At 41.1% G+C, this 25,616-nt stretch overlaps 1 protein-coding gene across 2 annotated transcripts in view; it reads left to right on the plus strand.

The window, feature by feature from the left end:
* Window positions 1-25,616, plus strand: part of OPHN1 (oligophrenin 1) — a 103,047-nt gene that overhangs the window by 24,658 nt on the left and 52,773 nt on the right. For both annotated transcript variants that reach the window (XM_075184537.1, XM_075184538.1), the window contains exons 3-6: window positions 17,051-17,146; window positions 19,279-19,340; window positions 20,900-20,971; window positions 24,482-24,583. In XM_075184537.1, the coding sequence (XP_075040638.1) occupies window positions 17,051-17,146; window positions 19,279-19,340; window positions 20,900-20,971; window positions 24,482-24,583 (332 nt within the window). The remainder of the gene's footprint in view (window positions 1-17,050; window positions 17,147-19,278; window positions 19,341-20,899; window positions 20,972-24,481; window positions 24,584-25,616) is intronic.

Raw genomic sequence — 25,616 nt, forward strand, 5'->3', positions numbered from 1 at the left:
AGAGAATTGCTGTTTAGTTTTTGTTTGTGTGATGAGACAGAGTTCTATACATAAAGGTCAATGATAAATGTACTTTTATCTACTACATTTATTATTAACAGGCTTACAAGAAACATGCCTGGCTTCTGCAGTGGATACTTTAATGTATTGGACACTTCACAAAGACCAATCCTTGTTTGAAAATCTCCAACACAACATTTCCATTTGACTGATACTTTCATGATTTATCTAGACAGACTTTACCATATTCAGAGAACCTGCTCTTCCTGTTAGTAGTATAAATCTAGGAATGTGAAAAATGTGCAGAAAACTTGTAGAACAAGTACATGAGAGAGATAGACGGTCTCTCTCTGTCCCTCTCCCTCCCACCCTCGTTGAACAGTTGTAACAGTTATCAGGCCATCCTATCATCGATGAAGTGAAAGCGACATTCCTCCATCCAGCTCGCCCATTACCATCTTTTTCATACCCAGAAAAGCCAAATGTTTTATGGTTTACTGTGGTAGATGTTCTGTGCAAGGTGAATCTGTTACTTCCAACAGGTTGAATGTACACCCTTTCTGAAATGGAAATGCTAAAAACAAATAAAGACTTCAGCCAGTTCCAACCCATCAGGTAGCACCATCCATCCAGAGCAGCAGCACCAAATACTAATGATCAGTAGTAAGCTTTCTTATAATATGTGAGACATAAAATTATCACAAATGTTTAAAATATTTCAGTATTAACATGCTGTGTCATTGTACATAATACACATCAAATGGATTGTTACAGGAGATAAATGAAAGTATTGACCAGGCCTAGATAGTTCTCATTGGACTGTTTATTAAAATAATGCAAAAGTGAAAGCTCCTGTAGCAGAAGATCCCATCATGATCTTAAAATAAAACTTTGGGGATTTATTAACACCAGCATGAACAATTTTTGAGATGTTTTTTTCAAAAATTTTAACATATGACTTTTTGAGAAAATCAAAATTTTGATATTGAAAATGTTATATTTTTAATTTGTATTGAAACATACTGCTGTGTTATATCATATGAAAGCTAAAACGAGGTTTAAAATGACACCTTGTCCAACTCTTTATCTCAGTCAGGTGAGGTACAAATGCAATTTAAATAAACATCAAAAGCAAAATTTTCATTAAAAAAAAAGTGCAACTTTAAACCCGTATAACTTCAAATTTAGTGTACATATCGGACTAAGATTTGGGGGGGGGGGGGGGTCTTTGCACTCATGGCAGCATTCTAACAAATGTAATTGAAATTAGAGAATGTAAGGTAGAATTTTTTGTAAAATTGTGTTGATTTGACGTGGAATGAGTGATCCTTACCTGTTTTCTCTACCGACCCTGCAGAGGTGGACATCGTTTGCATTTAAACATATTTGACAAGTTTTTAAAGAGTGGACAGATTGTTTTTTCCTTAACAGGTAATATGCTGTTTAGGCATCTTCGGTTAAATCATGCTTTGGAGAAACCATTATCGGAGTATCCATAATGAGCATATGATGTACTATTTTTGAAGCAGTGATTAGACAGAATATGCTTCCAAGAGCAGTCTCCATGTTATATAGTATACCATTGTAAGTGCTCATCTCTACGCGAGACCAGATTCTAGACAGATTCCCCCGGAATGTATACTGGGTCTTTTGAAAATGATGGATGGGAAGATCTACTCACTGATTACTCTGCCCTGTAATTAGCGCATGGGACGAAGTAATCAAAGTTAGATGGATTCAGATAATTTTAATATGCTTCAGTGAGAAATTAGAGCATACATATTTTATACTCCTATTAGTGTGAAAGATATAGCACACAGCAGTGGATCTTTTACCATGTTATTGGGCAGTGTCCCAATTTACAAGATTGGGTATTCTCCATAAAAACTCCATCAGGACAATACAAATCATCGTCGCTAAATTATAAGTGTTTAGACTCCTTTTAGTGTCTGCCAATTACAAGTAGACAATATTCCAAAATACTTGGAGTGAGTAGCTGACGGTGATGGGGAGTAAACTTACCCTCTATTATAGCATTTGAGTGTGTCGCTCATGTAAGTGAAGAGGCAAGAAAGAAGATTTTTTTTTTATTATATAAAGGGTAGAAGAACAGTTTGGTTACAAGTTTAGTTTAAAATTGGGCACATGAGTTTTCTTTCTTGGTATAATGGGCAGGGGTTTTAAGGACCACTGATGATAAAAATTGGCATTTTAGGGGCCCCAAACCTTATTAATTACACCTCACAGCTCAGGGGTTTTGGGGAAAAGACCCAGCGTTTTTCACTGTGGGGCTAGAAGCCTCGTGGGACAGGTAGTGTGTTTTTTTGTTTTTTTTGGGGGGCGGTGGCCCCCTTCTCCGTCATATCGAGATCGGCCTTGGTTGGTTTTCACTTGATGAAGGCGTTTACCATCTTTTTGATCTCCCTGTTATAGTGAAAACCAGCCCAGGCTGTCTAGCACTGGGACTGGTTGAGATCTTAAGATATTGATTGTGCTGTGCAGTGAAATTCTCTTGCTTTTTCTTGTACTCTTGGCACTGCCAGATGTCTGATGCATTTATTGTTTTGATGAATCCCCTTTTAGCTTCAAGAACTATTCATTCAGATCCAGTGTGGACAAGGTGCAGGATTATGCATTACCACGAGAGCTGTCAAACAAGACTGCAAGTCTGGGTTACTCTGTGAAATGGTTCAGAATGTTGAGCCCTCCCTTGCTGCCTCTGACATTGCCTGGAAAGTGGTTGCTTATTTTCATATGTAGCATTTCTATGAATGTTCCTATTCATCTTTCTGTGTCCGGGGGGGCCTCTGCTCAATGAAGCTTTTCATTGCTTTTGGTAAGGACAGAAATGAGGGGTGTGTTCCATGTATGTTTTAGTTTTTTTTTTTATAGTCCACCTCTTTCTTCGATCTGCAGCACAGTTAAAGGATTTTATAACCTTGCATCCTGAACAGAGCATGAAAATGCACCTGTACCCTTTCCCAGACAGAGGAGCAAACATATCACTACCATGCATTACTCTAAGCTTGTACTGATGAGAGGAAAGCAAGGAGGCAATAAGTGCTGTTTGAGAATTAAAGCCTATATAAATCGTGTAAAAAGTAATGATAATCAATATTCTGGCTTAATCTACAAATAAAGTTCTTTAAAAATTAATAAAAAAACCAAAAGGCAGATGTTCAGGTAGGGTGACTGCCAGCTTCCCCTTCATTAGTAACGCAAAGAAAAAGAAAGGCCTCGAGAACAGTGTGAATACCAATAAGAAAAATCTATGGCAGAATAAAATCACTTTAAAAATATTTTCAGCCAATCCTTTTTCAAACACCACATCGCATAACATTTAAGAAATTTATATATAGTAATTCCTATTTGCGTAAATGAAAGAAGCATATAAATGAAGTGGATAAGTCAGTCTCTTGAGAATGCTGCCGATTCACATGCTGTCAGTTGGATTGTAGACCCCTTTAAATGTGAAATTGCTGTTGTACCAGAAGAACCTCAAGGGTTGGCAGAGGCACTTCTTGAGCTTCGATGCAATAATGAAGCACGTATTGTATTTGAAAACAAAGCAGATCTGTCATATTTTTGGATGTCAACAGCTGCAAAGGCATTCAAAATTGTACGTGAGGAGTCAAAAAGTTGCTGCCTTTTGCAACAACCTACCTTTGCGAACAAGGATTTACCACTCTAACGAGCATAAAAACAAAGCAGAAAAATCGATTGGATGCTGAAGACTGTATCCAAATTGCTCTGACATCAGAATGCCCCAATATTGATGCTGCCGTATCAAAAATGAAGCAACATAATTTCTCCAAAACCTAAAGCTTTGAAGTTGAAGCTTACAAAGAAATTTTGAATAGATTCAATAGAATTTTGAATTCCAATAATTAATAATATAATATTTCCTTCCTTTCAAATCAAGGGGGTAACGTCGGCGTATCTAAATATATTTGGGGGTATAAGGTAAAAAAGTTCCGTGACTTAAACCAGTGAGCAGCAACATTAAATAACTGGTGGGCTGTATGTGCGACCCTCAAAGGGCCTGCACAGAGGAAGGAGGCAGAGCACAGTGCACTCCCTCTTCCCGGTATGCTGCCTGATCTATCTGCACTGTGCAGAGAAGGTCACATGATGCAGAAGTCTGATGCTCCCATTCTGATAAGATTGCGGGCAGCCGGCTGGGCTGTAGGTGAAAGCCCTGTGTTGCCCACCGCTGACTCAAATTGTAACTGTTTTTTCTGGCTCAGGGAACTTGACAGTGCACAGTATCCTTAAGGTCCATAACCCATCCTCTTCAGCACACAAAGTAAATACTGTGTTATGTGTATTCCTGACCAAAATAATTATTAAATAATAAATTACAATATAATTACATTTTACAATTAAACTTAAAATAAACATTATTAAATAACTCAACTTTGCTTTCCTTGTTGTTTTAGAACCAGCTATTTTATGTCCAGTATAGTCCTTCTGATATAGAAGACCTACGACACACCTCTCTTTCCTTGGTATTTCATGAACATCAGACTTTGTACAACAGACAGAAGTGTTTTACAAGGTTTGGTTTAAAACATAATGTTTTATTAAGAAGTCTCCACAAGGAGTCTGCACCACTTTACATATGAAGTTAGAACAAACAAAAAAAAAATCCGTAGATATGAAATTACATAACTACAAGCATCAAAACTTTACATAATAATGTAAAAAAAAAAAAGGCAAACAAAAACCTGAGAGATGGTCTTGCTCTTGAGAGCTTATATTCTAGAGGTTTAGATGTAATTACATTGGATGAGTCTAAATCAATTGTGCAAATTTGTCTCGTCCCAAGTTATATGTCTGCTTTGAGCAGGATTGTTAATTATTTTTGTCAGGAATGCTCGATATGCTATCAAGTATTTGTGGAAATGTCACCTTTACTACAGAACGGATGGGCATGTGTTTTAATGACATGTGAATATAAAATATACTAATCTCTGTTCTATGGTGTATTGGTTGAAATTAGCCAATAAGCTGCTTATGTTAAGGTTGCAATCAAATGATTTGTGACACGTAGATCTTAGTTTATTTAATAATTATAGTTTAGGTCAGTGGATTTCAAACTTTTTCAGTTCAAGGCACCCTTGGGGTCTCAAATTTTTTCAAGGCACCCCTAAGCCAAATTAATTACCAAGTAGTCCCCTGCCTTGCTTACCACTGGCCCTGCCCGAGGCACCCCTGTGAGATCTCCAAGGCACCCCAGGGAGCCTAGGCGCACAGTTTGGGAACCACTGGTGTAGGTTATTCAGTCAAAGAGAATCAATCAATTGCTCATTTTAAGGGGCAGATTCAATTGACCCAGTTACTCTCAACAGTAACACGGTCAATTGAATCTGCCCCTTAATGTACATGAATTTCTCTTTACATTTTTGGAACTTTAAGTTCTTATGAAGACTCTAAAGTAAATATTGTTATACCCACCATTTAAAAATTTTCCTGGTCTCCTCCACTATTGAATATTAAAGAAAATTGTATAGATTTTGCTTTAAAAAAAAAAAAAAAAAGCTTGGGCTCATCAATGTAATTAGGTAATTTTACAGGATTTTGATATTTGTAGCAATGTTTAATTTATGTGGTGGTTTTTTTTTTTTTATCTGAGTGACATCTTTCAGTCAGTTGATCAAGGGCCTTAATTGGTGGGCTCACTGAGAGGATATATGTGGGTATATGCTAAGCCAGTGGTTCCCAAACTTTTGCAGTTCGCGGCACCCTTAGAGTCTCAGTAATTATTTTGGAGGGGTGCCTTGAAAAAATTATGGAGCAGTCCTGTTTTTAGAAGTAGTTGGGTCAAAAATTTTTAATAAGTATTTCTGTCCTGACCTAATTACTTATTTAGTTGTATGCAAAAATGCCTCCTCTGCCCCCAGACACTCTGCCCCCCCTCCTCTGCCCCCTGTCACGCTGTGTCCCCCTCCTCTGACCCCTGTCACGCTGTGTCCCCCTCCTCTGACCCCTGTCACGCTGTGTCCCCCTCCTCTGCCCCCTGTCACGCTGTGTCCCCCTCCTCTGCCCCCTGTCATGCTGTGTCCCCCTCCTCTGCCACCGCTGTGGCCCCCTCCTCTGTCACGCTCCCTCCATAAAAAAAAAAAAATAACCCAAAAACTTACCAATCCGCGCTGCGCCGGGACCCAACATCCATCTCTCCCTCTCTCGCGCAGCTGTCACCGTGTGAGAGAGGAGAATGCTGGGTCCCGGCACCGCGCGGATTGGTAAGTTTATGGGTTGTTGTTTTTTTCTATGGCTGGCCCGCGGCACCCATGGGAGCACACGGGAACCGCCGTGCTAAGCAATTTCAATAATAGAGTAAGCTTTGATAAAGTGTATTACCCAGACAAAACACATCAGTGGTACAGTGGAAAGAGTGCTTCTTATTGGGTGCTAATTATAATGTGCCGTACACTGGTTTTGCATTGGTTTTCATTTAGAATATTCACTCGAGCCGGAACTATACCAGCTGACTCGAAAGTATCATATGACCTAAGGTGGCTACCTTTTTATATGCCAGTAAAAATACATGGTAAACTGTATATGCTTGGGATCCAGCAAGAATATATTTACATTGTCTGTTCAAGAGGACAGATTGACCTTAAGGAAACCATGTGCTATAAAGTTACATGACCAAGAAGAAATATTACAATTTGGGACTAAGTAATTCCTCTGTAGCTCTGATTCTTAAGAGAGTAGCTTCAAAGCATTTTTTCTAGATACGATTCATCTGCTCATATCCCAATGATTTTATATCCTTCTTCCTTTTATGCAAATATGAATTGTTATATACAAATATTATGTGATTGTTGTTTTTACAAATGTTGTTTTATTAAAATTGTTTTTAGCCAATCATTTTTCTAAGTATAATTTTTTTCCTGCCATATATATCATATATAGTTTTGTATAGTTGGTAATCACACTTTTCAAGTTATGTGTTTGTTTGTTTTTAATCTTGGTGTGTTGTGTTCAGAAAAATAGTTTATAGGAATCTGCGTATAAATGATACATTCATGTGTACCCACTAGTTAAGTTTGTACAATCAAAAACTATTATAAATACATGTGTAATTCTACCCATGTGTCTTGGCTCACTGCTTATAAGTTATATAACGAGTGTCAGATCAGTTTATAAATATACTGACACTTTTAATATCTATTACTACCCGCTATATAGGTCTTCCAATGTATTTAGAAAAATAAGTATTAATTATCCTGTTTAGAACTACAGACGTTATCCAACCAATAAAAACATTCAAAAGGCGGGGTTAAGGAGAACCTACTTCGCATTGGCGGATGGTACTGCCAATTATGTTGGACATTGATTTTTGATTGGCTCTTAATTGTGACATCACCTTGTTAACTTGGGACTAACAGTATATAAGAACTGTCAGTTCATTCTGTCGGCTTGCCTTGACTAAGCACCGTACAGCAAAACGCGCATCGGTGTTACCGCTGGGTGCACTTGATTCTTTTGTGACATGGAGGGAATTGTTAATGCAGGCAGTGTCGGACTGGGGCATGAAGGGCCCACCAGGGGACTGCACCGCTAGAGGCCCACCAGAGGGGGTGTGGCCAGCCATCATAGAGGCGAGACCAGACACTAGAGGGGAAGTGGTCAGCCCATGAAGGACAGCTAGCACCATAGTGTAGTATATAAAGCATGCAGTGTGTATATAAAGAATACAGCCTTGACCTGCCCCTTAGATTGGGCAGAATAGTCACCAAAAATTGGAGTAGTCCCACTAGACTCATAACATTTGACAGACTGTCCCACCTGTTCTTGTCCTTTGACCACCTGTGGCCGCTGGTTTCTTTAGTTGCTGCTTATCTGGATCCTGGAACATTGGGGGCCCTATTTGGAAAAAAAAATGGGTACATTTAGAAAATTCCAACCAGCCCCGGCGTTAATTTAAATCAATAGGATCCACAATTAATACTTAGGCCTTCCTCCAGCCCCAACATTAAAGTAATAGTATTCACATGTAATAAATACACCTATTTCCCTCCCACCAAACAGCCCCAGCAATAAATTAATAGCATTTACGTATTATAAATATACCTATTTCCCGCAACCATCACTGCCATTAAATAATTCATATTCACATTTAATAAATAGACCTCGTGCTCCTCAAATTCAGCCCTGCATTCAATTAATAGCCCCCAAACCACCCCATCTTAAATCAAGTCTCCACTATAAAATTAAATTGCCCCACCATCACCCCACAAACAAAATAGCACCCATTCGTTACCTACCACACATTACATTGCCACAAGCCCGTTGTGCCATCACACACACATTACTGTGCCCCTTCATCTCCATTCTGCTTTTGCTCCCCCCTTCTCTGAGCATCCCTTGATCACCCAGTGCCATGCTGACATGACCCCCCTTCACACTCTTTCATGCTGACCTGGGTCCCCTTCACACTCTTTCATGCTGACCTGGCCCACCATCACACTCTGCCATGCTGACCTGGCCCACCATCACACTCTGCCATACTGACATGACCCCCCCTTCACACTCTTCCATGCTGACCTGACCCCCCTTACACTCCTGCCATGCTGCTTTGGCCCCTATCCCTCATACCTCTACCCATTTCCCTCATTTTCCCCTCATTCTTCTCTGCTTATTGATCTCTGTAAAAAAAAAATAAAAAAAATATGACAGGCTGGCTTGGGAGTGCACTTACTTACCTGTGCAAAGCTCTGGCCAGCGTCCTTTCTTCATGCTCCTCTGGGCGGACAGGAACTCCTCCTCCCCTGCTCAAAGTGAAAAACACTACCGCGCAGGTGCAGATGCGCGGTAGTGTGGTTACCCTAAGCGTCGCCATCGGAAGTGTAGGAAACCAGCTGTTCGGTAACCTCCGCCCTAATAATGGAGGGGGCGGAGCTTCGCCCGGCGGGGCCTACCAGTGGTTAGTGTGGCTGCCCGGCAGGCCAGTCCGAGGCTGAATGCAGGATTGCTCCTATAAATCCAGGGATAGTGGGGAACTTAGGAGGTAGTTAGCAAGACACTACCCATAATTGTTTTCATATAACGAGACGGTGCTATTTAGGTATTAACCTTATCCGAATGTCAACCTAGATTTGCTATTTGGCAGATTTCATGTTAATCACTTGGTATTTAATATCAATTGCTAAATGCAGGTTTGCTCCTATAAATCCAGAGATAGTGGGGAGCCAGGAGGTAGCTAGCAAGACACTACCCACTAGACACGGTTATCTGTCCACGATTGTAGAACATCTGGGGACTTGTGAAGACAGTGGGAAGTTGTTGTGGGGGTGCGGGGGAGTGTCGTCGTCGCTCCAGGGACGGGGCCATGCCGTCTATTCCTGGCTTATCTGCATCAACTGACCTACTGTGTACCGAACCCCGGTTTGTCAGTTGGCCCTTCTCCTGCTGAATCCCTGGTTTATCTGCATCAACTGATCTACTGTGTACCGACCCGGCTTGTCAATTAACCCTTCTCCTGCTGAATCCCTGGCTTATCTGCATCAACTGATCTACTGTGTACCGACCCGGCTTGTCAGTTAACCCTTCTCCTGCTGAATCCCTGGCTTATCTGCATCAACTGATCTACTGTGTACCGACCCGGCTTTTCAGTTAACCCTTCTGCTGAATCCCTGGCTTATCTGTATCAACTGATCTACTGTGTACCGACCCGGCTTGTCAATTAACCCTTCTCCTGCTGAATCCCTGGCTTAACTGCATCAACTGCATATAAAACATTATTTTATATGCCTTTATCTTGTTTTTCCTGATTTTATATTTACCAGCAACTAGTTTTACCTGTTATTATTCTTGCCTATTTCCATTGTCCTTATTACCTCTCCTTCTATTATTCTTTGCCTTCCATGCCCTAATTGGTTATTGTCCTCCATCTTGCTATTGTCTCCCTGCTTATTCTTACCTGTTATCCGCTGTCCTTACTATCTTACTGTTCTGCTATCATTCTTACCTGTCTTCATTGTCCTTATTATCTCACTGTACTGTTGTTCCATGCCCTCCACGCCCTAATTCATTATTATCTTCCACCTTTTCATTGTCTTCCTGCCTTTGTTCTTACCTGTTTTTCACTGTCCCCACTATCTCACTGTTCTGTTACTCTCTCTCCCTACTATGCCTCCCCGCTCTCACTCCATACCCATACTCTCCCCCCCGCCCTACCTCTCCCGTTCCTCCCCGCCATCCCCCGCGCGCTGCTCATCCTACTAACCTCATCCCCATTTCCCCCCTCTCCTCTCCCCCTTTCTTCTGTGCCCTCTGGAATGCCAGATCCGTCCGCAACATGCTGACTGCTATCCACGACCTCTTTCTATCCAACTCCTTTAACCTTCTTGCCGTTACTGAAACCTGGCTCTCCGATTCTGATACTACTTCCCCCGCTGCCCTCTCCTATGGTGGCCTCTCCTTCACCCACTCCGCCAGGCCTGGTGCCCGCCCTGGCGGTGGAGTTGGCCTCCTCCTCTCCTCCACCTGTACTTTTCGTGTCATTCCCCCTGAACCCTCCCTCTCCTTCTCCTCTTTTGAAGCTCACTCCATCCGCCTCTTCTACCCCATCCATCTCCGCGTCACTGTCATCTACCGCCCCCCTGGCCCCACCTCCCTCTTCCTTGACAACTTTGCTAGCTGGCTTCCTCACTACCTCTCCTCCGATCTCCTCTCGATCATTCTCGGTGACTTTAATATCCCCATCGACAACCCCACCTACCCTGCTTCCAGCAAACTGCTCACCCTCTCTTCCTCCCTTGGTCTCACCCAATGGACCTCCTCTTCTACCCACTGCCTTGGTCACTCCCTTGATCTTGTCTTCTCCTACCTATGTAATCTCTCCGACTTCTCCATCTCTCCCTTTCCTCTATCCGACCACCATCTTCTCTCCTTCTCTCTCTCCTCTTCTCCTGCTCCCCTCCCCCTGCCCAAACCTACTCTGTCCATACGCAACCTCGATGCTCTTGACCCTGCCTCTCTGTCCTCCTCTCTCGATACCCTCCTTTCTCCCCTTTCCTCCCAGGCCTGCCCCAACCAGGCGGTCTCCCTCTACAATCACACCCTCACCTCCGCTCTGGACGCGGTCGCCCCTGCCCACTCCGTCCACCCCCGCTGCTCCAAACCCCAACCCTGGCACTCCAAATTTACCCGCTTCCTCCAAAAATGCTCCCGTTCCGCCGAACGTCACTGGAGAAAATCCCGCTCCCTGGCTGACTTCCTCCACTTTAAATTCATCCTTTCATCCTACAGCTCTGCCCTCTCACTCGCTAAACAATCTTTCTTTAAATCCCTCATCTCTTCCCAGTCCTCTAACCCCCGCCGCCTCTTTGCCACCTTCAGCACTCTCTTGGCCCCCTCCCCTCCCCCCCACCCCCTCCTCCCTGACTGCCTCTGATTTCGCCTCCTTCTTCTCCTCTAAAATCGAGGCCATCCGACTTGAAATCTCCTCCTCCACTCTCTCTTCCACCCCTCCCACTCTTCTGTCCTCCCCCCCCCCCCAACCACCTTCCCCTCCACTCCTTCCGTCCCACCACCGGCGAGGAAGTCCACTCTCTCATTTTATCCCATCCCCTCCCACCTTCTTCGCTCCCTTTCCCCCACCACCTGCTCCTACCTCGCTCACCTCTTTAATCTCTCCCTCTCCACTGGCATCTTCCCCTCCTCCTTCAAACATGCTCTCGTATCCCCCATTCTTAAGAAACCTAATCTCGACCCCACTTCTCTCTCGAACTATCGCCCCATATCTCTTCTCCCTTTTGCCTCCAAAATTCTCGAGAGGCTCGTCTGCAGCCGTCTCACCTCCTACCTTTCTGAATACTCCCTCCTTGATCCTCTCCAGTCTGGTTTCCGCCCCCTCCACTCCACTGAAACTGCCCTGGCTAAAGTCACCAATGACCTCCTCTCTGCAAAAGCCAGGGGCCACTTCTCCCTTCTCATCCTCCTTGACCTCCTCCCTGGGTGAACTCATCAGCTCCTTCGGCTTCAGCTACCACCTTTACGCTGACGACACTCAACTATACCTCTCCTCTCCTGATCTCTCTCCCTCCCTCCTCTCTAGGGTGTCCGCCTGCCTCTCTGCCATCTCCTCCTGGATGTCCTCTCGAATCCTCAAACTTAACCTTGCCAAAACTGAGCTCATAGTTTTTCCTCCCTCTCATACCCCATCCCCTTCTGACCTCTCCATCACTGTCGACAACACCTCTATCTCCCCTGTCCCCCAACTTCGCTGCCTTGGTGTCATCCTCGACTCCTCTCTCTCCTTTGGCCCCCACATCCTCTCTCTTGCTAAATCCTGCCGCTTCCAGCTGCGCAACATCGCTCGCATCCGGCCCTTCCTCTCCCAAGATGCCACCAAATGCCTTATCCACTCTCTGATCATCTCCCGCCTGGACTACTGCAACCTCCTCCTCACTGGCCTCCCCCACTCTCATCTCGATCCCCTTCGATCCGTCCTTAACGCTGCAGCTAGGCTTATTTTCCTCTCTCGCCGCTCCTCTTTTGTCTCCCCCCTCTACCTAGCCCTTCACTGGCTCCCATTCCCCTTCAGAATCCTCTTTAAGCTCCTCACACTCACCTACAAGGCCCTCGCCAACTCCACTGCGCCCTACATCTCCACCCTCCTTTCTATTCATGCTCCATCCCGCCCTCTCCGTTCTGCCTCTGACCGTCGCCTCTCTTCCCCCCTTATAACCTCCTCCCACGCGCGTATCCAAAACTTCGCCCGCGCTGCCCCCCTCCACTGGAACAAGCTCCCTCCCTCCATCAGAACTTCCCCTAATCTGTCCAGCTTCAAACGGGCCCTAAAAACCCACCTTTTTCTTAAAGCCTTTCTGTCTCCCACTTAACTTCCTATCTTATCTTCTGCCTCTGTCCCCCTACTCTCCCTCTCTCCCCTGCGTCTCTCTGTCTGTCCACCCCTCCCCTTAGATTGTACGCTCCTCTGAGCAGGGCCATCTCTCCTCCTGTTTCCACCACTACTAACTCTGCTCTCCAGCTACTTAGCCCTCCTCCTCGAGGGTCCTCCACCCTACGTCCACTCTCGCTCCCTCCTCCCCCCTGGGGGTCTCCCTGTCTTCCGCGCCCTCCTTCTTGGGCCCCGTCGTTTGCGGATCCTCCCTCCCCCTTCCCCGCCCTCTCTAGCTGTGCATTGAGCGTACTGAGTTGCTGTGTTTACTGTACTGTGCTGTCTCCCATTGTATTGTGATTTTGTTTGTCTCTGTACGGCGCTGCGGATGCCTTGTGGCGCCTTATAAATAAATATTAATAATAATAATAATACCCATAACCTGCTTCTACAGATCGTGATTGTGTTATTTAGGCATTAACCTTATTCGACTATCAATCTAAGACCTGCTATTAGGCAGATTTAATATTAACCACTAGGTGTTAACATAGATTCTAGGTGTGTGGTAACAAGACCACTCAAAACAGTATATATATATATATATATATATATATATATATATATATATATATATATATATATATATTATATATATATATTTCCAGTCTCTTTTTCTACTTTATTATAGTGTGGTTTTGTCTATAACTACATCAATGGCAAATAACTGGCCATTGATTTAATAATAATTTAACCTGCATATTAACCTTATAAATACAGCCTCCCACCCATATTTTCTATAGTTTTAAGTATATAGGTACTAGAGTCCAGTGCATCCAGTCAATTTTATTTCTGATTCCTTTTTATTAGCATGATATCATTTTATATTTCGCTTTTTTAAATTACATACAATAAAAGTTATGTTTTAAGTGGATGGTCTATGTGATTACATCTACTAATAGAGGATTCTTAGTGCACCTAGTCTTAAAAACTCCTGTTCTTTTCTTTTCTAAAATGTTATACCTGAGTTTTAGGTTGCACCCCAGCTACAAATTATGAGATTACTTATAAATCATAAAAGGGAGTAAATTGTTATCCTTACTGATATGATCATAAGTCCTCGGTTATAATCCTGTGGTTGGTGCGGTAGTATAACTCTCCTTTACACATGTTAATTTTGTGAAGAGTCAGCAGCTTGGTCCTGCTGCCTTTTGCCAGGGGGGTGGTAACAGAGACAGGGGGCATGCAGGGGCAGTTATCTGAATAGAGCACTTGAGTACCACTTGGTATACTTCTCAATACCGAGTTGTTCAGACTTTGCTATGAGTACACCTGAGGGGAGGAAAGTTGTTTTGGTAGCCTGACCTCTTTAACAGTACTAAATATTGGGTATGACTACATTTTTTTTCTTTTATGAAATGGCTACAGACAACCGCATGCCTGTGGCTAGGCAACACGGTAACGCACAGTTTCGATTTACCCCCACACTGTATTTATTCAATTCATTGTATGCCCAGTATGTATACAAAGCAACCATATATCACCACCATTTACTAGCAAAATATATAAATGTAATCGCAAATGTAATGTTCATCTGTATGTAGTACGTATCGGTATTCTTATTTAGCTGCAAACTAGCCTTTGCCTTTTATGATCTTTAACAGTTCACTGTTCACATCTTTTGTTACAGCATATAAATCAATATAGTAAGTTACAGGCTGATTGGCAAAACAATATATATTCTCATATGAAATGTGGTGGTCTCCCTCTCCAGGCAGATTTTGTGGCACAGCACATGTCACCCATTATATAAAGAATAAACTTCCTGAAACTATGGCAGAGCAAATGTAAACAGACATTTCCCGTGCAAAACTTCCCATCATGAATGATCATAAGAATTGTTCCTTTTCTCTCTTCCACATAATGTATATTCTTGGCAGTAGGAACCATTTAAACTAGGTAATTTATTCTGCCTCGTCTGTATAATGGCTTTGTAGTTATGTATGTCACTGAACACAGAACTCTCCGCTTGTAGTTTTTACTATGTTTTGTAGCTCATCATGTTTTAGAGACAATGACGACTAATAATAAAGCCTACCAGTGGGACCGTATCTTTGCCCTCCTACAATATGGCGGAACTTCAAGTGCTGGCGATGTGGCGCACAAACATCAAGCCGTGCACATTGCCGGCAACTACGGTAGAAATCTCTGCCGCAAAGTGTCTTTGTGGCTAATTGAATTCCCCACTAAGGGACTTATTCAATTAGGTGTGGTAACGCGCAGAGTGCGCATTACCGAGGGTAATATGGTACCGCAATAACCTGAATTTTCCTTTGCAACCCTATGGAGTGCGAAGAAAAATCATTGCCGTGCCACGGATTACATTCGTGGGCCGTTCCAGCGCGTAGCCACGATGCCCGCTTCTAATTGAATATGTCTCTATATGTATGGTCTGCAGAAATTGTGAATGCATCACAGTCCAGCCTGGTGAGAGACGCTGCTAGCGTCACTCTGCAGCAGTTTCAGACACTTTGACCTATAGTAAGAAAATACAAAATGGCCTATTCTTAATATGAAAGGATGAGATAAGGCTTCACTATTCTTCTTTCATCTGGGCCGATGGCTACTAATATTTTTTGATGCTGCAATACATCTGCAGACACCAAAGCTACACTTTTTTTTAAAAAATTTTTTAACTTCAATAGTATTTTTATTATTCATTTTTCAAAAATTATGAGGTACAGAAAGAAGAAAGGGATGGGGGTAAGGAAAGGACACAAAATTAAAAGGGGGAAGGGTTGAGGGGGTACATAGTGGGGGGAACACATTAAACAATTCTGCTGTTAAACCATATTGAACACACGAGGGAGGGAACCTAATAGGTTCCCTTCCAATTCGTGAAAGTTACACTGGTCGAATGGTCACCAGGGAAATACTAATAGGGACATCGGGTAACTTCGCTAAGTGTAGGAGATGCAGGTAGTAAATCGGTCTATTCGGTCTGGACGCGCTCCCTCTCCGTCCGTAACATACACATGCCAGCTGAACCACTTCATTATCGGGGACGAGGTGGCAGTGGAGTAGGGCATCCCCTCTGTCTCCATTTCAAAGCTGAATTGCACCTTGGCCACTACTTTCGATATCAAGGGTATCTGTGGTGACTTCCAACCTTGAGCTAAGGAGGCTCTTGCGGAAATCAGAATATGACTAAAGACATATTTAGCATGTGATGGAAACTGAGGGGGGTAATGCTGCAGCAATGCAACCTTCCGGGGTAGGAGAGAGATTTTGTCTAGTAACCTTATTAGCTAACTGGAAGATTTGTACCCAGAACGACTGTATATGGGGACAGTTCCAGAATATATGCATCAAATCCCCCGGTATATTGCATTGCCGCCAGCAAAGTTTCGACTGGGAAGGCCACATTTTATGAAGTCTAGTTGTGGTAATTTTTTTTATTTTTTTATTAGAAGAAGATAATTATTTATAGGAGAATAGCTAAGAAATATTACTATCAGATGCCTGCTTAAAATTTATTTATTTTGCGATTTAAAGACAAATAATGTATGTGGGATTGCTGCTGTAACTAGACTGCTTGGAACTCCAACCAAAAATATACTAAATTAAATTTAAAAAAAATCACCCCTGTCCTTCCACACACTGCTCCTATCGCTGTTACTCATTAAAATAACTTTCTTGATAACTGGTTTCTGTATAATAGATCCCATACCTGTATTCAACATATTGTATCATCCCTGAATTCTTGTGTTGCCATCATGACACATAAATAGTTGGGAATCATTGATTAAATCTATTGCACAACAATATGTGAAGAGGTGATACCTACCATTTAAAATATGCTTGTTATCTAGCACAAATATTATCTCTTCTTTTTCTTTTTTATATAGGATCCAATTAATGGAATAGTTTTATTTTTATCTGAGATTAGGAAGTGCTCTGGTTTCCTCCCACACTCAAAAACCATACTGTAGTTTAATTGGGTGCTATCAAATTGGCCATAGTCTGTGTGTGTATTAGGGAATTTAGACTGTAAGCTCCAGTGGGGTAGGGACTGATGTGAGTGAGTTCTCTGTACAGCGCTGCGGAATTAGTGGCACTGTATAAATAAATTGTGGTGATGATGACGAATTTATGATGCAGATCTCCATATGCCTGACATTGCCTTTTCTTTTACAGGGTACTCCAGTGCGGTACAAAAATTTGCTCAAACTTTGCAAAACTTCCAGTTCGATTTCATTGGTGACACTCTGACTGACGATGAGATAAATATTGGTAAGATTTTGCCGCCATAACTGCCTCCACTCTTTTGGGAAGACTTTCCACTAGATTTTGGAACATGGCTGCAGGGCTTTGCATCCATTCAACCACAAGTGCATTAGTGACTTCTGACACTGATTTTGGGCAATAGGTCCTGGGTTGCAGTCGGCATCTCAAAAGTTAGATGTGGTTGAGATCAGGGCTCTGTGCAGGACTGTCAAGTTCTTACACACCAAATTTGGGAAACCATTTTTTGATGGATCTCTCTTTGATCTAGGATATTTCCACTTCACAATAACAGCACTTACTGCTGATTGGGGCAGCTCTAACGTACTTGTTGGAAGGGCAGCATCCTATGACAGTGCCACGTGGAAAGTCACTGAGCACTGCAGAACGACCCATTCTACTGCTAATGTTTGACTATGCAGATTTCATAGCTGAATGCTTGATTCTATGCACCTGGTAACAAATGGTGTAGCTGAATTGGCCAAAGACTAGTGGTGGTGTCCACATACTTTTGGCCATGTAGTGTATGTTCTTGTAGAGATCTATTAATACATACATTTTTAAGTTCTAATTTTTGCACCAACTTATTTCTTTCTCTTAGTTGTAATTATAGTTTTGAATAAAAGCAAAATAAAGCCTCTAAACGGCATCTTATAATTATGTACACTTCTCTAAAACTTTTCTGGCTAAGATTTAATGCCCCACCTATCTGAATATAAACATGAAGCTTTTGGTCACATGGGGCCGTGATCGGTTCAGCAGCTGCAGAGGCCCACTCCACCTTCTTGTAATGTGTCACCATGTATGCTGTGAATTTATTAGCAGTGTATATTTTCCACAGGCTTTCCTGCTTTTTAAGTAGTATTTTTATATCTTGTTGTACAAATATGAACTCTCATGTATCTGCATTGCAGTTTAGAAAGACAGCCATTGTCAGAAGTATACTGGGTGATTGACATCAAAGTATTGCAGGAACAGTGGCTGTCAATGCAGGCTTTAACAGTGTTTCTTCACATTTTATCTTTCGCTAGAGTGGGCTGCAAAATATAAATACGTTTTGGAGGTATTGGGGTTAATAACAGATGTTGCAAAGCTTGTCCTTCTGAGCCAAGCCGTGACTCACACTCACACAGGGCTCTCCTGCAGCTCTCCATACTCCCAACAAGGGGCCCTGTCTGGGTGCACAAAGGGGATCAGGGGGTGGTTAACCTAGCAAATTTGATCATATACTCACACAGTACTCCAGGTATTTAACCTCTAGAGACATCAAGCTAAAGTTGAAGACTTAACTATATTTAGATATACATTGCAAACTTTAGGTGCAGTTTTTCACTAAAGTATGTGTCTGTGTCTTATATAGAAATATTTGTTTAGTGCTAGAATACTGTGCACAATTATAAAGTTCTGCAAGGACGTGCACTGGCTCCTGCATGTTAAAGTCTTCATGATATGGTTTACTATCTAATTTGCTGAGGTCATAAGCAGAAAGTTATCCAGTATTTTGGGAGTGGACAGATTTTACAGAGCATTTCCTGGAGGCCTCTATTGAAACCACCAGATGACAGTGACGTTGAAAATTTTGTGCATAGTTTCATTCTCCTATTGCCATCTTCTGTGACTGATGATATAATGCAGAGCACTCAGTTACCTCCCTGACATGAAGGGACGGGGGAGATATTTTTTATAGTAAATTATATCCTGTTGAGCTTGTGTCTAATAATGTCTAGGGAGACCCCTAGTGAAAGTCATGAGCAACCACACTTCTCTCCAAACTGACAAACTTGCAACTCCCAGGCATTAAAATACATTGCAAATGCAAATTAAACCCACCTAACAAAGAGAAGATTTACTGATAATGATATCTGCAGACTGGCTTTTAATTTTGTCGGTGTGTTTGCATTTGACGTGCTTTGACACTTGAGGTATGCTCTTAAAATGCACCTCCGTTGTTTATAATCATCTGAGACATTCCTTCATAACAGTAGATTGTCTTGTAACTAACAACTTCTACAATTTTTCAATGAGTGTAAATGACTTAAATTTAGAAGGGAAGTACTGCAGTCCTCTCATGTCTTGTGATACAGGATATTTTTGTAGGCCCTTTTAATAACTTTTTTTTACTTCTCTTCATACCATCTCAGCGGAGTCCTTTAAAGAATTTTCAGACCTGTTGCAGGAAGTGGAGATTGAGAGGATGATGATGGTAAGATTTTGTTCTTTTGTTTTTTTTTTTTGTTTTTTTTTTTGAGAATATACCAAAACTGTGAGTTACTTTGAGAACGTATAAAAAAGCAAACCAAGTCAAGTCTTTTACACCAGTGATGGACAACCTAATATGCTTCAAGGGCCACAGGTGCAGCCCTCCAACCTTCAAAAGGGCAGCACATTATACCTAATTTCAAGAATGAAAAATGGCCTCAAAACTAACTCTGCACCCCCACATAACTCATCCCAAAATGTACCCCCACTCATACCTCCCCCACATGTCTAAAAATACCTGCAGAGGAAGGAGAGAGAACATTTCGTGCACTCTCTCCTCCACGGATTGGATGTGCTGCGTGACATTCCTGTTGTGTGCATAGGAGGTTGCTTGACGAAGAAGCTGGATGCTCCCATTCAGCCTTATTATCTGCTTTACAACAAAGCAGAAATATTGCATCATGGGAGCATAGAGCAGGGGCTGCAGATGAAGGCTAGCTAGGCTGCTGGTGGCTGGTGTGCTGCCTATTGGCCACCTTTTTTTTATTTTTATTTTTTAAACTGGACTTGTTTTTGTCTTGAACTTTTGTACATAACGATACAAGTAAATCAACAACAAAACAATAAAGGTAGCATCAATACTGGGGAAGCATGTAAGGAAAGGTGGGGGTGAGGCACAGTGAATGCCTTGGAGGCACAAACACATTTGAGGCACAGAAGAAATCTGTGTTTACAAACTGTATATTAAGTGTGGTTTTTTTTCACCTCTGAGACCTCACGGTGTATTGCAAGCATATGAAGGAATTTGCCAAACCTAGTTGTACAGGCTCAGTGTGCTGTGTACAGTTCTTTATTAAAGATGAACATTCCCTGGGTGCTAAACTGCTAACTCAAGTCAAACTGTTAAAATAATCTAAGACACATAAAATATACTCTCCAATCTGAAACACTTTTCACAGTGTGAAAATAGTTTTATTTCTGGTTTTCCAATGATTTTTAGGACACTTTGAAAAAGAATCAGGTTGTCAGACTTGACAAATGCTGAGTAATAATGAAATAGCATTGCTGTTAAGGTTGAAAAAAGATAAGTGTCTAATAGGTTCAATTGCTGGTCCTTGACATGTTGGTCTGCATAATATATTGATTTTCATTTTTAAAAAGTGACTTTACAAACAGTCTAATCAGTACGTTTACTAACTTTTCTTATACAAGATTAAAACTAATAGTCATTGTTTATTTTTTTGCTTTTCTATTGACGTGTGACAATAACTGAGAAATAGTATTCATATGTTTTCTCCCTCTTTTTTTTTTTTTTTTTTTTTTTTCAAATGAAATAAAAGGCAATATTCAATTAAATTTTTTGTGTTGGTGCTAGTTTTTATTTAAACACAAATTGCTTGGCGCTATGAGTTGGTGCTGTGTGATGTTTAGACCTCTACCAGAGGGTAGTGAAAATAAAACCGTACAAAACTAACATTCAAGCAACTATCTTTTTTTTTTTTTTTCTTTTTGCATTAAACATTTTAATTTTATTGTCTGATTCTGTACTTCTCTCCTGCGCAGCTTCAAAATGCAGATGATATGCTGATCAAACCCCTGGAGACGTTCCGCAAGGATCAAATTGGGCTCACTAAGGTACTTCTACATCCTGTTTATGGGCTGTATGAATCCAGCCCGTCCTGGGAAAGTCTGTGTGCACAGACGCTGTAACTGTTCTTTCCCCTTGAATCTGTGTGTATTAACTAAGAGAACTTTGTGATTATCATTTAAGTGTGTTGTGTTTCATAGTATTTCTTCAGAAAGGCTGTTGCCTCATGTGCCAAATCCTGTGTTATGACTTGTTGGTTCGCTAATAACAGGAAAAATGAACCCGTATTTCTAGCTGAGCCCTGAGTAACACATAACCACCCTGCTACTTTTGAACTGGACCTCCTGGATTTTTGGCAGTGGGAGAATGCTGTGTAGTGTACCATAACATGGGGCAAGGAAAATAGGTTGATGAACCTTGTTAGATGAGCTGCTGAAGGTTAAGAGGGAAATTCCTTGGGAACACCCCAGTTATGCTTTTTGACCTCCGTTATGCTTTTTGATGTCTGGCTGCACTTTTTTATTTTGGGTCACATTTTGTGAGTTTGTCGTCTGTAAATAAACATATGTCAACAGAATAAAAAAAAAATAGGTCCCAAAAACTTCTGCCTAATGTTAAATTTGGAGCACCCCCTTTTATATAAAATTTTTGCCTTGCATTTAAAGCAGCAATCCCATATATACTTTTTTTGTTCCTATAAGTGGCAAGTTAACTACCTTTTATTTTAAGCATGCATTTTTCTTAGCTGTCCTCCAACAAATACTCTCATCTTCATAATCTCTCTGAAGAGCAGACAAGTATGGCTGCCAGTCACACACACACTCTCACACTCTCACACTTACTCCCAGCATGTCATGTGGTTGCAGGTAGGGGGTGAGAAGACGGGATACTTTGCAGTGCTAACAGGGACTTGCAACAGTGATTTATGTTTATGCTTTCCTAAGACAAGTTAAGAGCATGCAAACCAATTTGACAACAAGTCATTATTCAAAATGTATGTACAGATTTTACATGCATTCAACTTGCACTGCACAGCAGCGCTGTTTTTTTTTATTTTTGTTTCTTAAAAAAGTAAAAAAAATAAACTTGTCTTTTCACATTTTGGTGTGCCTGAATCGCGTTGACTTATATTGCTCCCAATGGGAGGCACATGGGTTTGGCGCTAACAAGATAACTTCCTGCTTTGTTACAAATACATTTTTAATAAGTGCAGATTGAACATACTGAAGCTTTAAGGAGCTATTCTATCTTTTTGTCTTCAACATTTTTCGTGCACCTAAGCAATGTCCATCAACATGACCCAGTTATATCATGCCAAACCCTTTCCACTTGTTTGCAAGCGTGTTGAGAGGATTCTCACAGAGAAATAAGATTGATGAGAGAGTTTGGGGAGGAGATAGAGATTAAGAGACAGAGAAAAAAAGAATGTTAGTCTACTAAAAGGAGATCTCTGGTAACACCTAGGAAATAGGTAAACCTGTATGCTAAGTATATATTTTTTAGCATATTGCATGCATGGAAAACCTAACTACTTGATAAGCAACCTAAATTTGATGAGATTTGGGTGCCCTGGTACTTTAGAGAGAGAGAAAACTGCCCACACTCTTAAAGGACATTAATCTTCCACACCTCTTTGATCCTTGGAGACAAAACTTAACTACTAACTGCAAGCATACTTGTGCCACTCCTGGGTCCCCTGTGGGGACAATCTGGACTGTGAAGATAAGTTGTAAAATGTACCTATGCTATTTAATTTTTATTAATAGATAAGATTAATTTCTAAGTTAATTTATTTATAAAACACTTAATGAAGGTTATTTTTTCCTACGTACAAGTAACCCCATCTACCCCTTTCCCTCCCTTTAAAACCTCTCCCCCCTTCTTCTACCTTTACCCTCCCCCAGTATACCACACCCCACATAATATTATTGGTTTGAAAAGAGAAGAAATGATTTATTTGTACATTTTTATGGATGTTTCTTAAATAAATGCAAATTTTGAAAATCCATTTTCATTGAACTGCCAGCTTGGCAATTGTTCTTAGAAATCCTTTTAATGTTCTTGAACAAGCTTCTGTGTTCACTTCATGTGATAATCGATTATAACCAGGTTAACCATGCAACCCTTATTAGCATCTGTTCTGAAATTCATATCTTGTTTAACAGTTTACAGTATCTAAACCAAGCCACTGGGAACTTTTACGCTATTACCAGGGCTGGGATGTGCTTGTTTCTGGAGTTTGGGAATGAAACGATTGTCTCACTAATTGGACTATAGCTATAGATTAGTGGCAAGGGGGAGGGAGTTATAGAGAGGGGTTGGATCCTCTCAGGCCATCTGGAGGCTGCTAGAATGAGTGAACTGGGAATATACTACAGCCAAAAGAATGCTGGAATCTGTACATGATCTGTTCCCAGCTCCTGCATAACCCGTTAACTTCCAAGCACACAGTGCCTTGCCAGTGTACTGTGAGGTAAAGATCCTCTTGCACTATAATTATTGGTTTGGTGGAGCACATTATGGCCTGCCATTACTTTTATGTGTTCAAAGACTAACATATAGGTAATGTTCCAAGTGTTTTAATAATCAAGTGATGTCTTATCCGTGTTGTAAAACATTAAGTAATACAGAAACACTAACACAAAGCAAATAATTAGGCTTATTTCATAAAACCGAAAAGCTAAGTGCAAGTATGTTCATCTGGGCTCTTAGCAGTTAGCACAAATCGGTAATATAATGCTTAGACATTGTGTATATACACACAGGCCAGTTTAGTTAAAAGCCAAATAACCTACCAGTATGGCTTTGGACTGTGGAAGGAAAACTGTCAGTTTCCATATATGATGTGAGACAGCAAAGATAACCAGTGTGTAGCCATACCATGCAGTTTGTTAAAATATGTGTAATATCTCCAATTGGAGCTTCTGGCATGATGGGTATGTTAACATTGCTACAATATGTTGTAGATGTGCATCCTGGCTGATCTGTAAACCTGTTCCACAGAGATGTAAATTTCTCGCAATACAATGCACTTCTATTTTAGCGCTGTATTTGAAAATTCTGCATTTTGCTTTAAAAAGCTGGGACAACAACTCCATAAATTTATTGTGGTCTGTGGAGTGGTTGGGGTATAGTAAGAGAGAAGTGCAGGCGTTCTAACAATCATGGGGGAATTCCACCAGAGTCAAATGCGCAGAACACTTTTGAATATATTTCTCACCACTAAGCAGCAGGTATCTCAGGAGAGGTACTAATTGAATATGTATTTAAGGGTTTTCTGTGAAAAAAAATAATTAAACTTCACTTCTTTTACTTGAAAGAAATGGGACAAATGCATGATGTGCGTATTTAGCACTGATGTAGACACTAACTATTTGAGGCACATTATTTAGCTTACCGATTTTTTTTTTTTTTTTTTTTTTTTTTTTTTTTTTTTTTTTTTTTAAATAGAAATGTAGATTACTGCAATTTCTTGCTTGAAATAAGAATTGATTTTAGAGATTGTGTGTGGTTGATGTTAACAGTCCTAAATTGACTGTTTGCTACCAACATTGTAGGAACGCAAGAAGAAGTTCGACAGGGACAGCGAGAAATTTTACTCCATGCTGGACAAACATCTGCATCTTTCTTCCAAAAAAAAGGAGGCTCAGCTACAGGAGGTGAGATTGTAGAACTACAACAAATGTCTGTACATTCAAATAAGGATATCAAAATTGACCCTAGTCTCTACCTGTCTGTCTCCCTGTCTGTCTGTATGAGTCTGTGAGTGTGTGTCTATATTAGGGCATTTAGACTGTAAGCTCCAATGGGGCAGGGACAGATGTGAATGAGTTCTCTGTACAGCGCTGCGGAATCTGTGTCGCTATATAAATAAATGGTGATGATGATGATGAAGGATGAATATTATTGTCATCAGCAGCTATTTATATAGCACCACTAATTCCGCAGTGCTGTACAGAGAACTCGTTCACATCAGTCCCTGCCCCCATTGGAGTTTACAGCCTAATTTCCCTAACATACACAGACTGCGAGAGACTAAGGTCAATTTTAATTGCAGCCAATTAACCTACTAGTATGTTTTTGGAGTGTGGGAGGAAACTGGAGCACCCGGAGGAAACCCACGCAAACACGGGGAGAACATACAAACTCCACACAGATAAGGCCCTCAGTTTTCATTTAGACGCATTTTAAAAAATCCACAGATGGTACTAATTCTGGATCCGAGTCATTAAGGAGAGGAAGGAAAAAATAAGGAGTTAATTTGATCTTGAACAAAACCATGTTACAATGTAAGGGATGCAAATTAGTATATTATTTTACACATAAAGAAAATACTGACATTTTTGGTCATGTAGCACACAAATACTTGATAGTTTTATTTTTACACTAAAATTTAAAGTTGATCTAGGACATGCCATACCCCAACTATAAATCTGGCCTCACATTTTAAATTTACCTCCCCCTTCAATGCAACATGGTTTTTCTGAGGTTACACCTTTCTCTTGCTTTGCTTTTAATGACTAGGGCCCTCTGTAAAACATGCCCTATTGGCAGTTCCTGAGGACGCTATTTGAAAAATAAGCATTTCAAAATGTAAAAATAAATATATCTTATGTCCTGGTGGGTGTCATTATTATAATTAAGTGTTTTTAAAAATAATAGAAATTAAAAAAAATTATATGGGCACCACTC

The sequence above is a fragment of the Mixophyes fleayi genome, chromosome 9 (genome assembly GCF_038048845.1).
Source record: "Mixophyes fleayi isolate aMixFle1 chromosome 9, aMixFle1.hap1, whole genome shotgun sequence".
Taxonomy (NCBI): domain Eukaryota; kingdom Metazoa; phylum Chordata; class Amphibia; order Anura; family Limnodynastidae; genus Mixophyes; species Mixophyes fleayi.